Source organism: Sus scrofa, chromosome 2 (assembly GCF_054392235.1).
Source record: "Sus scrofa isolate SSC_HxYL_T2T_F1_AM1 chromosome 2, Sscrofa_HxYL_maternal_Yorkshire_Landrace_v2.0, whole genome shotgun sequence".
Classification (NCBI taxonomy): domain Eukaryota; kingdom Metazoa; phylum Chordata; class Mammalia; order Artiodactyla; family Suidae; genus Sus; species Sus scrofa.
The window spans coordinates 80,623,688-80,637,782 of NC_139384.1; the positions used below are offsets into that span (position 1 = coordinate 80,623,688).

Here is a 14,095-nt window from a genome sequence, read left to right on the forward strand (position 1 = left end):
ACACATATATATATATCAGACACAGATCTATTATAAGGAATGGACTTACATAATTATGGAGGCTGAGAAGTCCAAGTCCAAGATCTTCAGTTGGCAAACTGGAAACCCAAGAGAGTAGATGATGTAGTTCTAGTCCAAGAACGAAGCTCTGAGAACCAGGAGAGCCAATGATATAAGTGCCAGTCCAAGAGCTGGCCAGTCTTGAGAGCCGAGAAAAGCTGATGTTTCAGTTCCAGTCTGGAGACAGGATGAGATCCATGTCCCAGCTCAAGGCAGTCAGGCATGAGGAGTTCCTTCTTACTGGACTCTGGTGGGGGGGGGGGTGTCGAGGGGGGTATCAGCCTTTTTGTTCTATTCAAGCCTCCAACTGATTGAATGAGGCCCATTCATGTTGGGGATGGTAATCTGTCTTAATCTGCAAATTCAAATATTAATCTCACTCAAAAACACCCTCAGAGGAGTCCCCTGGTGGCCTAGTGGTTAAAGATTCAGTGTTGTCACTACTGTGGCTTGAGTTCCATCCCTTGCCCAAGAACTTCTATATGCCACAGGCAAGGCCAAAAAAACAAGCACCCCCCCCCGCAGGCCCCCCCCATCCCCCAAAACCCACTCTCACAGACAACACAGAATAACGTTTGACCAAGAATCTGGGCATCCCCTGACCCAATCAGCTTGATACCTAAAATTAACCACCACAAAAGATGAGGACATTTATCTGAAAGCTATTGACAAGCTGCCCATACCCATGAACCATGTTCCCTAAGCCACCCCAGCACTGTGTGTTGTCAGGTGTACTGGTTTTTGCCAATCTAGTCCACTTTTTAAAAAAGCTCTCTTGTTCCACCAGACATTTTTCCTACAAAACATCTTGCAAAGCTCAAGGCTGGACAAGGGCGTGGGCAGCTGTAAAACAGCCCGGAATAACCCCAGCCACAGCCTGTGACCCAACCCTTCTCTCTCCTCCTCCTGGTCTTCTGGGGAGGGTTGGAATGAAAATGCAAAGGGAACCCTCACCTCAGCTGTCCTCAATCTAGGAGGTGCTGGGAATTTATGCCCTTCTTTGTGCATGGTTAAGCACCAACATTTCAAACAGATGTGGTTCAAGTCCTGGCTCACCAATTTTAATTCCATTTACTCAGCATTTTTTGAGCATCTGTTGTGTGCAGGTACTCTTCTGGGCACTGAGGATAGAGCTGTGAACAGAACAAGCAAAGCTCTGCCTCTGTGGAATTTCTGTGCTTGCAAGATGAAAGGACTATGACAAGAAAAAGCAATGAATGAAGAGAGAATGGGGGGGAGGTTTTTATAAAATCGCTTATGAAAATGAGTTTTTGGAGTTCCTGCTGTGGTGCAGTAGGTTATGGTTCTGGTATTGTCTCTGTGTCTCTGCAGTGGTTCAGGTTGTTGCTGAGGCTTGGTTTCGATCCCTTGCCCAGGAGCTCCCATATGCTGTGGGTGCAGGCAAAAAAAAAAAAAAAAAAAAAAAAGGAAGGAGAGAGATTTTGTGAAGGCCAACTACCAGGTGCAAACATTTAGGTGAACAGCTCCCCACTGCCCATCCTCTCACAGTCATTGGGGTGGGGGTGGTGTGGGTATGCTAGTATTTTTTATTGCTGTTATTATTTTGTCATTTTAGGGCCACACTTGCTGCATATGGAAACTCCTAGGCTAGGGGTCAAACCAGAGATGCAGCTGCTGGCCTATGCCATAGCCACAGCAATGTTGGATCTGAGCTGCCTCTGGGACCTACACCACAGCTCATGACAATACCAGATCCTTAACCCACTGAGTGAGGCCAGGGATCAATCCCGTGTTCTCATGGATATTATAAAGCTTTGTTACCACTGAGCCACGAGGGGAACTCCTATGCTAGTATTTTAGAGCAAATGGACAGGAAGGCCGCTCTGAAGAGGGGGCGTCTGAGGAGAGGAAATGAGGGCATGCAGAAGTCTTGTGGAAATGTGTCCTGGTGGAAGGAACTGCAAAGGTGAGAGCATACTTGGGCACTAAGAGATCATGTGGAGGGATCTGGGAGCAGCAGGATCAGCGTGACCCTGGAAGAGTCGCTTGCCATCTCTGAACCATGAGTTTCCTTTTTTTTTTTTGTCTTTTCTAGGGCCTCACCCGCAGTATATGCAGCTTCCCAGGCTAGGGGTCCAGTCAGAGCTGCAGCTGCTGTGCTACGCCAGAGCCACAGCAATGCGGGATCCGAGCAGCGTCTGCGACCTACACCACAGCTCATGGCGACGATGGATCCTTAACCCACTGAGCAAGGCCAGGGATCGAACCCGCAACCTCATGGTTTCTAGTCGGATTCGTTTCCACTGCACCACCGCTGGAACTCCTATGAGTTTTTTTTATCTATAAAAAGGGTTTAAGAATTTATTCACCCCAGAGAGGGTGGTGATGAGGATTAAGTGAGATTGTGCCTGGCACAGAGCCTAGCATGGAGTGAGCTGTCCAGAAACAGAAGCCATTTTGAGAGGGGACAGCTGGTGGGGGATGGCCAACCCTGCTGCCAAGATAGGCAAGTGCAGGGGGAGGGGGTGAGACTCTCCTGGAAAAGGGCAGTGTGTGTGTGTGTGTGTGTGTGTGTGTGTGAGACAGAGAGAGACAGAGATAGTTCTGAGAGAGTCTGGAGGTTTCTAGGGGATCTCCTAAGATTAAGGAAAGGCAGGGCTTTTCTTTCATGACTGTCCTGGACTCTTCTGGAAACTCCAGGAAGCCCACCATTTTAGATGGGAAACTGAGGCACAGAGGGGCTGTGACCAGAGAAACGCCAGAGAGGAGTCCAGTAGCAGACTGCACATCAGTCAGCCAGTAATGGGGGAGTCCTCAGGGGTTGAGGCCTCGATATTGGCTCAAGTCTCTCTCTCTGCCTCTCCCCGCATCCAGCACAGAGACAATACAGAGACATAGGGGAAATCGGTGACCCAGAGACGTGGAAGAGAAACAGAGACATAGCAATGGAGATAAGAGAGGGGAGACATGGGGGCAGAGATAAGGGCAGAGACAGTGACACTGGCAGATTCGTAGAGACAAAGAGACAAAGGCTGAGGCAGAAAAAGGCTAAGCGTCGCAGAGCGACAAAACGACCAAAAGACTGAGCAAAAGATACAGAGACTCTGACCCAGAATAGGAGGGACAAACGCACCCAAAAAGGGCTGCCCCCTAGGGAGACCCTGGGCTGCCCCGTCTGGGGTCAGGCCAAGTGCTCCCCTACCCCGCCCACGTCGTGCTTGGGCCCTGACCTCAGAGCCCGCGCGGATTCTATAAATGGCCAAGCGGCAGCGGGCTGGGGGGCGGGGCCAAGTGAGTCAGAGCGTTGCGTCATCACGGCCAAGATGCTTCCAAGCCCCGCCCCGCCCCTGCTAGGCCGCCAGGGGGCGCTGACCCCGAGTTCGGGCGAGGCGCTGGACCTCGCATGCGCATTAGCGACCTGTGGCCGTCAGAGGGTCGCTCAGCGTGGGCAGGATCCCGGAATATACTTGTATGAATCCTGGCTCCGCCGCCGTCGAGCTGTGTGACACCTTGCAGTCACCTTCACCCTCTGTGTATCATATAGACATCACATCATCCAGCTGCTGTGAGGAATGAGTTAACGGATCCGAAGCACTAAGTACTTAGCAGGAGCTAATTGTTAGCTCATTTTATATGTGTTAGTGTATCTTCAACATATCATTACACGCCATCGACTTGTTCTAGTTGCCTTAGCCCACTAGTTCTCAAATGGGAGCGATCTGCCGCCATCCCCACTCCCACCTTTCCTAGGGACATTTGACAATATCTGGAAAAATTTCTGTTTGTCAAGACTAAGGGGAGGGGGAGTTCCCGTCGTGGCTCAGCGGTTAACGAATCCGACTAGGACCATGAGGTTGTGGGTTTGATCCCTGGCCTTGCTCAGTGGGTTAAGGATCCGGCGTTGCCGTGAGCTGTGGTGTAGGTTGCAGATGCGGCTCGGATCCCGCGTTGCTGTGGCTCTGGCACAGGCCGGCTCCGATTCGAGCCCTCAACTGGGAACCTCCATTTGCCGTGGGAGTGGCCCAAGAAATGGCAAAAAGACAAAAAGACAAAAAAAAAAAAAAAAAAAAAAAAAAAGTAAAGACTACGGGGAGAGGAGTGCTTTCCTGGCACTGAGTAGGTAGAAGCTGGGGATGCTGCTTAAAGTGCTGCAATGCCCAGGATGGCCCCCCGCCACAATGAATAATCCAGCCAGGATGTCAACAGTACCAAGACTGAGAAATCCTGCCTTAGCCCCATAGTGTTACTGGCAGAGGCTGGGGATTCATATTCTGCTGTGCCACTGGTGAACTGTGTGGCACTGGGAAAGGAATTCCACGCCCTCAGTGTCCCCATCTATAAAATGCATATAATAGCAGCATCCACTTATGAGGGTGTCATGAGGTATGAATTGATGATACATATACAACACTGGGACGAGGACCTGACTTACAGACGGTTGTCATATAAGCACATCACAGCTGACCCCTTAGCATGTGGCCAGCAAATTGCATGTCCTTAACATATTATTAGTGAATGGTAGGTTGCTGACCCCAAGTGTTCTAATGTGGTCTTGACATATGTAGCATGATGTAGGCATGTCATCCACCCTGTGGTCCAGGGGTGAGATCTGGCCTGGCAGGGCTGCTTGTAGGTGTTCCCTCCAGGCCAGTCTATCTGGGACAGGGATATAGGGATGCCTGGCACCCACAAACATTCTCACTCCGTGGTTCAGGAAACCCACAGGTGGATGGACAGGGTAAGATCCAGGATCTCTGCTCCCCCAAGTCCTTATGAGGGAGTGGAAGGGATTGAAGTGGGGTGCCAGGCTCTCAGCAGAAATACTGCTGTTTCCTGAATCTTTCTGTGTGCCAGGCAATGTATTGGGCATGTTGGAGGCGTTATTTCTTCTGATCCTCACAACACTCTCATGAGCAGGCATTGTCATTAGTCCATTTCACAGATGTGGCAACAGAGGCTCTGAGAAGGGAGGGAACTTGCCTACAGTTATAGACGGTTGGTGTCTGGACTTAGAATGGTGCTAGATAAACTACCACAGGTGGCAGGCAGTCCTGTCTCAAGACTGGAGAGAAATGAAGAGAAGTGGCCTCAGAGGCATGGGGAGATGGCCTCAGAGACAGACACAAAGAGACTAGGAGACCCAGCCAGAAGCCCAGTGAACAGTGGGGAGTGGGGAAAGGTTGGTCTCTGTCTGGCCAAGCCCCCCCTCAAAAGAATAACCCAGGCTGCCCCCCTAGGTGGAAACAATGACACAATCAGCTCCCAATACCAAGGCCCTGACATCACGAAGAGGGGGGTGGCCGAGGTGGGGGCGCCCCGCCCCCTGGCAGGCCCCTATGGCCAATGGGACGGTCCTGGAAGAGTCCCGGGCCGCCTCCAGAGCTTCAAAAACGTGTGAGGAGGGAAGAGGGTGCAGACGGAGCTTCAGCTGCTGCCGCCGGCTTCAGCGCACACTGCCACCGCTGCCCACCATCCGCCAGCATGTCCTCTGCTCACTTCAACCGAGGCCCCGCCTACGGGCTGTCGGCTGAGGTCAAGAACAAGGTAGGGCTGGAGGGCCTCCCCCCAGGCCTGGCCCACTTGCCCTGCCAGGCCAGAGGTCCCATTCTTGGGGTTCCCTGGACCCCTTTCCTGCTGATCCCATGTGACTTGGAACTAAGAGAGAGAAGGGATGAGTATGGGGAAGGTGCTGCCTTCCTCCCTGGCCTGAGCATCCCAGAGCCATCAGCTACTGTTGGGGTGCGAAATGGGGGCCCTGCAGGCAGTCACAGGTAAACTGAGGCACTTGGTCCACTGTGAAAACCCCACTTGATTGGGGTCCTCTACTAACCGTTTTTTTTTTTTTTTTTTTGATCCTGGGGGGCTGGGGAAGGACCTGATTTTGCCCCCACTCCCAGCCTGACACAGAATTTGGGGAGTGCTCCAGAGCTGGGGTTCCTGGGAGGTGAGGCCCCAAAGTGTGGGAGATTGTAAAAGAGAGAGAAACATCTGGGGAGGGCAGAGAGTGGGCATTAGGGACATAGCAGGGGTCTCCTAATTTTGGAGTTGGCAAGAAAGGGGGAGGGGACAACACCTTCATGCTATAGATGGATAAATTGAGGTTCAGAGAGGACAGGCAAGTAGCTTGGGTCCTACATAAGGGAGGTGCCAAACTGGGCCCTTGAACTTGCCCCCTCTACACACACCAGAATGGGGTCAGCTTCTCCATGGCAGCCAGCTTGACGTCCCCAAACCACTGGAACTCTCCCATGAGTGCTGCCCTGTCTGCTCTCCCATGAGTCTCAGCCCCATTTGACAGAGGGGACCACTGAGACTCAGGGTTCTTTTCCCAGGGTTCCACAGGCGGCAGGTAGGGAGCTGGGATTGGCAACCTGGGTCGGGGGGATCCTCGATTCTGGAGGAGGGGGCGGGGCGGGGGGAGCGGGTGCTCAAGCCAGGGACAGATCCCAGCGCCGCCCCCCCTCCCCCCAGCGCCGGCCCCAGAGCCGTGCGGAGCCGCCGAGCCATATAAGGCGGGCTCCGGAGCCCGGCCCGCGGGGCCGTGCTATATAAGGGCCGGTTTGTTTTATAAAGCCGGGCTGGTGGGGAGGGGGGCGGCAGGGCCGGGGCCAGGTGAGGGGGCCGCTCCCTCCCATCTCCCCCTCCTCTTGGAAAGGCTCTCCAGGGACCGGGAGCCTGTTGGAGTTGGGGTAGAGGGTGCTGGAGAAACGGAGGGGGGCAAAGTGGGAGAGGAGGCTGCGGCGGGGAGAGACGCAGCCGGGGATTCTGGAAGCCTGGGACTTGAGAGAGACGGATGGGGGAGGGCGAGCCTGGAGCGAGATAAGACTGAGACAGGGATGGAGGGAGAGGCGGAGAGACAGACGAGCCCCACCCTTTCCAGAAGCAAAGAACCTGGAGTCAGAGATGGAGAGAGACCTAGGAAGGCAGAGATGGACCAGTCAGGAGCCCCACCCCCAGCCAGACAAGCAGAGATGGGGTAGCACGACAGGGCCCAGGAAAGACAGAGCTGGGAGAGAGATAGAGGACATCCGGTGATGGGGAGAGAGACAGAGAAATACAGACAAGCATGGGGCCAGGAGTCGGACAGACAAGCCCTTGCCCCCAGACAGAGAGGGAGCCTTAGGGATGAAGACTTGGACAGACACAGAGATGGAAGATAGAGCTGTTCCCTGCAAGGCTGCATTTTTTTTTGGGGGGGCACCTCCTTAGGGCTTCTCCTCCCCTGCCCGAGGCTTCCAGGAGGGGGGCAGGGCTGGGGGAAGCTAAGCCCCAAGTTTGGTCTGGAGGGGGAACCAGGAGTCCAGGCGCCACCCCCCAGCTCTGAGTATCTTGCTCTCCACCCCTTTGTCCACATTCTCTGGTGCCAAACCTCAGAATGCCTGGAATGGCCCCCTGGGCAGGTGCCACCTCAACCCTGGCCCTCAGCACCCTCCCCAACCCCCACCCCGCCCCTGTCCCCCCCTCATTGGATGCTGGGGCAGAATTGCCTTAGTTGGGAAGGGAGGAGGGAAGAGATCAGGCCTCCGGAGGCTTGGACTGGGTCTGGGAGCCAACCCCGCTCCCCATGGCGTCCTCACCACCCTCTCTGTGTCCCCTGCCCGCAGCTGGCCCAGAAGTATGACCACCAGCAGGAGCAGGAGCTTCGAGAGTGGATCGAGGGGGTGACAGGGCGCCGCATCGGCAACAACTTCATGGACGGCCTCAAAGATGGCATCATTCTTTGCGAGTAAGTGGCCCAGACTCTGCCTTGAGCAGCCCCCCTAACCCCTCACCTCTGCTCGCTGAACCCCTCAAACGACCATAAGCTCAGAACTAGATTGGGCACTTTATATCTGATACCTCCAAACAGAACTCTAAGGTGGCAGATAGTCATTGTGCCCATTTAAAAGTAAAGAACACAGGCTCAGTTAGGTAAAACACATCACCCAATGTCCCATGCTGTTCCAACAGAAATTACTTTAGAATCTAGAGACTGGACTGCCAGGCATACAGGGCAGCCACATTTATGGCCTCCAGAGCCCCAAGAAAGGGAGGTGCCTTTCCCCCTGCCACTCCCCAGCTAAAAGGCACCAGGCCACAATGACTGTCACACTGGTTTGGGGATCTGAGGGATGTGCCATAGTAATTTAAATGGGCCCTGATTTTGCACTCCTCTCAGAACCTAATCACCAAGGAGATGCAAACTCTTACAGCTCCCAAACCCCGATTCTAGATTCCACCTTCCAGATTCATAACCCTAATTCTGGGCTGAGCCCTGAGCCAAGCCGGGGTCCTGTCTGCATCTCTGAGTCTGACCCAGGGCAGGTTGACCATGAGGGTCAGAGCATGTGCTTGGGAAGCTTCCTGAAGGTGCAGCCTTCCAAGCTCTGGCTGTTGGAAACAGTGGGAAGGGGGTATTTGTTCCACTGTATCCACTAGGAATGAGGAGTCTGGGAGTGGCCTGGTGTCCCAGGCCTTAAAGAGTGCAGAGCCACCCACCCATGTATGGAGTAGGTGCATTTATGGAGCTCCTGCTGTATGCCTGCCAGCCAGGTCCAGGCACTGGGAATAGTGAATAAAACAGACTTGACTTGGAGCTCTTATAGAGCGTTCATCCTAGTGGGGGTGATCGATCAAAGAACTGATGAAATAATCACATACTTGCCTGTGACAGGAAATGCCTTGGAGAAGAGACCAGCCCAAAAGGACAGGGGTTGGGGGTGGGTGGGATGAAGGGTTGCTGCTTTGTACAGAATGGTCTGGAGGTCTTTCTGAAGAGGTAACAGTGGAGCAGAATCTTGGATGAAGTGAGGGAAGCTGCCAGGATGCCATTTTAGGGGAGAGTGGGCCAGGCCAGTGGACAGCCAGTGCAAAGGCCCTGAGGTGGGAGCGTGCCTCCTGGATTCAAGGACCACTGAGGAGGCTGGTGTGATCAGGGAAAGTGGAGGGAGTTAGCTGGGGGTCAGATGGTACAGGACCCCTTAGCCAGGTGAAGGAATTGGGCTTTTATTCTCAAAATGGTGGGAAACCATGGGAGTGCTTTGAACTGGGGAGTAGGGAGTTCTCTTGTGGTGTAGTGGGTTAAGGATCCAGTGTTGTCACCACATTGGCTCTGGTCACTGCCATGGTGCAGGTTGGATCACTGGCCTGAGAACTTCCACATGCAGTGGGTGCAGCAAAAACAAAAAAATAAAGCAAACCAAAACAAAATGGAGAGTAACTGGAGTTGTGTTAAGAAGGCCATTTTATTTTTTTTTTTGCTTTTCTTCTTTTAGGGCAGCACCTGCGGCATATGGAGGTTCCCAGGCTAGGAGTCCAATTGGAGCTACAGCTGCCAGCCTTTGCCACAGCCACAGCCATGCAGGATCCGAGCCGATTCCGTGAACTACACCATAGCTTATGGCAATGCCAGATCCTTAACCCCCTGAGCTGGGCCAGGGATCAAACCTGAAACTTCATGGCTTCTAGTCAGATTCCTTTCCTCTGCGCTGTGATGGGAACTCCAAGAAGGCCATTTTAGGAGTTCCCGTTGTGGCTCAGTGGGTTAAGAACCCAACTAGTATTCATGAGGACTCAGTTTGATTCCTGGCCCCACTAAGTGGGTTAAGGATCCAGCATTGCCACTAGCTGTGGTGTAGGTAGAAGATGTGGCTGGGATCCAGTGTTGCCCTGACTGTGGTATAGGCTGGCAGCTGCAGCTCCCATTTGACCTCTAGCCTGGGAACTTCCATAAGCCACAGGGACGGCCCTAAAAAAAAGAGTGAAATGAAAAAAAAAAAAAGGTCATTTTATTGGTGGTATGACAAGCATCTGGAGCGGATGAAGTGGAAGCTGGGAGCCCATGGGGAGGGCATGGCAAAAGCCCAAGAGATGCTGGTGGCTCAGAGCAGGGCTTCTGGAAGTCTTCAGGAGGCAGAGCCAAAGGAGTTGCTGAGGGGTTGGATGTGGGGGTGAGAGAAAGAGAAAGGAGAGTCAAGAGCGGTGGAGGGCTTTGTCTGAGGCCTGGAAGGGCGAGTTTATTGGGCTGGGGAGTTCTGTGGGGCGAGGTGGGTGTTAGTCTGGGGGGGTGCTTTTGTTTGGGATGCCCATGTGGGAAGCTGGAATGGAGAGTGAGAGGCGGCTGCAAGACTCAGATCAAGGGAGTGCGTGTGGCCAGAGAAGAGGCCTCAGTTCTGAGCTGCGGGCTCTCCGTGGGTAGAGGCCCAGAAGAGAAAAGGAGACTAAAAGGGTCCTCTGAGAGGTGGGAGCACATCTGGAGATTCTGATATGACCTTGATAGGGAGGCTTTTTGATGGGGACTGATCCGAGGTTGGACGTGCCTGTGTGTGTGAAGGTGGTGTGGCGGGGCTGCAGTTGAGGGCCGAGTGCAGTCAGAAACAGAGAAAAAGGATGGTGCCCACTGTCATCCTACCCCCTTGTCCCACTGGAGTTGGGTTTGTTTGGGTGGGGGCGGCAGGGGGCACCTTCCTCACTCCCTTCCTCGACTCCCTGTAGGTTCATCAATAAGCTCCAGCCAGGCTCCGTGAAGAAGGTCAATGAGTCCACCCAGAACTGGCACCAGGTGAGCCCCGACTCTCTTAACTCTTTCTTTTTCTTTTTTTTTTTTTGGTCTTTTCATCTTTTCTAGGGCTGCGCTCGCGGCATATCGAGGTTCCCAGGCTAGGGGCCTAATCGGAGCTGTAGCCACCGGCCTACACCAGAGCCACAGCAACTCGGGATCCGAGCCACATCTGCAACCTACACCACGGCTCACGGCAACGCCGGATCCTTAACCCACTGAGCAAGGCCAGGGATTGAACCCGCAACCTCATGGTTCCTAGTCGGATTCATTAACCACTGCGCCACAACGGGAACTCCTCTCTTAACTCTTTCAACCCTTGGCCCATAGCCCCTCAATCCTCCACCCAGTCCCCACCCCCGCAGCCCTCCCAATCCCTGACTGCTGCCCCCCTCCCCTCCAGCTGGAGAACATTGGCAACTTCATCAAGGCCATCACCAAGTATGGGGTGAAGCCCCACGACATCTTTGAAGCCAACGACCTGTTCGAGAACACCAACCACACACAAGTGCAGTCCACGCTCCTGGCCCTGGCCAGCATGGTGAGTGTGGGTGGAGGGTGGGCATGGGTGGAGAGAGGTTGTGGGTGCTCTGCACTGGGATGCGGGTGTGCCCACTTGTGTCCCTGAGCCAGTGCAGGTGCTGCTGACTGCTAAGGGTTTCTGAGGGGACAATGCAGCCCAAAGATTCCCTGCCTCCCTTCACCCTCCTCAGGCCAAGACGAAAGGGAACAAGGTGAACGTGGGAGTGAAATATGCGGAGAAGCAGGAACGGAAATTTGAGCCGGAGAAGCTAAGAGAAGGGCGGAACATCATTGGGCTGCAGGTAATGCCCCTTCCTCACCTGGGTCTCAATGCTGAGCAGGTGGGGGTGCGGGTGGGGGGAGCTGAGGAGGCTTGGAGGGTACCCTGGTCTCCGCAGGCTCTGGGGGGACAGGATGTTTGGCTTTTACTAAACTATATGCTTGGCATTTTCTGCATCCTAACTCACTCCTCCAGCGGCTTAGGGCATGGGTACTGTTATCATCGTACCCTTTATATAGATGGGGAAACTGAAGCCTGGAGAAGATAGCTCACTTGCCAGGATTGCCCAGGTGATGACTGGCAGGGCTGGATCTTGAACCCCAGAAGTCAGGCCACTTAGCAGTCATGCGACACACCTTCTCTGGGCCTCAGTTTACAGTCTGTAGCCCAGGGTAGAAACAGTGCCTCATTAGAGGGCCATGTAAGTGTCTGCTGACATCAGTTATATCTTCCGGCCCATGGGGAGATTCTGTAACCCTTCTTCTGGCTCCCTAGATGGGCACCAACAAGTTTGCCAGTCAGCAGGGCATGACAGCCTATGGCACCCGGCGCCACCTCTACGACCCCAAGCTGGGCACGGACCAGCCCCTGGACCAGGCTACCATCAGCCTGCAGATGGGCACCAACAAGGGAGCCAGCCAGGTGTGTGTGGGGGCCATGTGGTGGGCTGGTGGGCCGTGCCCCTCACTGTCACCATGGCCTGACTGCACTGCTCTCCATAGGCTGGCATGACCGCTCCCGGGACCAAGCGGCAGATCTTCGAGCCGGGGCTGGGCATGGAGCACTGTGACACGCTCAACGTCAGCCTACAGATGGGCAGCAACAAGGGGGCCTCGCAGCGGGGCATGACGGTGTATGGACTGCCCCGCCAAGTCTACGATCCCAAGTACTGCCTGACGCCTGAGTACCCGGAGCTGGGCGAACCTGCCCACAACCACCACCCGCACAACTACTACAACTCTGCCTAGGGTGCTGGGCCTCCCACCTTCCCCCAGGGAGGCTGGCTGCTGCTCTTGGTGGGCCTGGCCTGGCCTGCTGACCCCCTCCCCCTGCATGGCTCCTCCAGCCCCCTGGCACCTGCCTACAGGGTTAGTGTTTGTGGGGAGCAGACTGGGGAACCTGTGGGGGGGAAGGGGGCACCTCCCTGGAGCACTACGAGGTCCAACATGGAGCTGGGTGTTCCCAACAGCACCCAAAGGACGCACTGAGCAAAGCTACCCCGCTGTCCCCCACTCCCCACAGGTGGGTCCCCCCCCCGGACCAGAAGCCCCCCCAAGCGAAGCCCCCAGAGCCCAGGCTCGCGCCTCCCCCCACCCCATTCCCGCAGTGGGAGCAAACTGCATGCCCAGAGACCCAGAGGACACACGCGGTTTGGTTTGCAGCTGGCCTATGGGATGTGACAGTGGCGTTTGTAACGCGAGCACTTTCTTTTTCTACTTCACTGGAGCACAATAAATAGCTGTAAAATCATGGGAGGACTCAGGGCTGCTCTCTACACACAAAGAGCTCAAAGTTGCTTGCTGGATCCAAGACAGGCACCCCTCTCTGTACCCACCCACGCTGCATGTGTACAGCGTGCACATGCTCTCTGCAGCCCTAGCGCAACTCATGCATGCAATATATACTCCTACCCCAGACACACAGAAACATACCCCCTCACACAGGTACGCAACATCCACACACCCATGCTTAGAACCTTTTTACTTTTGGGAGCATGTTAAGGGGCCAAGCACTGGGAGCCTGTTTATCAATCAGGAAAATGAGGCCATGGACACTTGTGGGGTCACAGGAAGCTTAAAAGATATGACGTCTCCAGACAGGGGATGACATTTGGCACTGACCATGAGAATGGGAAATAAGCTGGGTCTTGGAGGCCCCTGTGGGCAGGGAAAGCCCTTTAGCCCTGGAGTAGACTGGGGGCAGGGGAGCAAGGCAGGGGGGGAGGATGGGCTCTTTGGGTGTCCAGGGCAATGGCCTTCACCGACTGGCACAGGGCGGTTAAGTAGTTGACTGCAGGGTGCAGCTGGCCCATGCGCCTGGCTCACTCTCTGCCCTCTTCTTAGGGCTGATCTCTAAGCCTGGCCTGCCAGCCCAGGACCTAGAAGTTCTGGACAAGGTCCCAACCCCTCATGTTTCAGAAGGGACCCTGCTCCAGTTATCCTGCCCAGAAGCCATCAATTGCCAGGGTTCCAAAGAGTAGATGCAGCAGCCATGCTGGGGGCACAGAGCAGTGCTGGGCAGGGGTTGATGCTGGAACATGGGGACCTGTAGAGACAGACACCAGAAGACCCACTTGCACAGACACACACAGCCCCTGGGGCCTCATAAACCGGATTCCAGGCACTCTTGGCCAGGCCACCCCGGGTCCTGCTCCCCCAGGGCTGGGGCGGAGAAGCTATGCTGAGGAGGATCCATGCCTGGCCCAGTGCCCTGCCTCCTTGGGAAAACAGTACCATATTAGCACTTGGCCTGTGGGACTGGGATAGGCGGGCCCTAGATGACCGAAGAATGAGCCCCCTTTCCTTGGACCTGAGGGCAGCTGCCCTAGGCGCCTGTCCACAACTCGGCCCATTCTGTAGGGTCCTGCCTTGACCCCACCTGAGGCCTTGGAGGCCAAGGTGGGAGCACCATGGAGGGGCATGTCAGGGCAGTGGGCCACAGGGGACACATGCCAGACCCAGTGGCTGGGGTGGTCTTCTCGGCATCTTCCTAGGCCATTCACATCCCTTGCTGCC

At 54.9% G+C, this 14,095-nt stretch overlaps 1 protein-coding gene across 1 annotated transcript; it reads left to right on the forward strand.

Annotated features, from left to right (window-relative positions):
• Positions 1-5,441: 5,441 nt before the first annotated feature.
• On the forward strand, positions 5,442-12,830 carry CNN1 (calponin 1). Its single transcript, NM_213878.1, is given in 7 exon segments — positions 5,442-5,565; positions 7,626-7,747; positions 10,495-10,561; positions 10,962-11,099; positions 11,272-11,382; positions 11,856-12,002; positions 12,083-12,830. Coding segments are annotated over 7 exon segments (894 nt in total). The 5' UTR covers positions 5,442-5,502; the 3' UTR covers positions 12,329-12,830.
• The last annotated feature ends 1,265 nt before the right edge of the window (positions 12,831-14,095 follow it).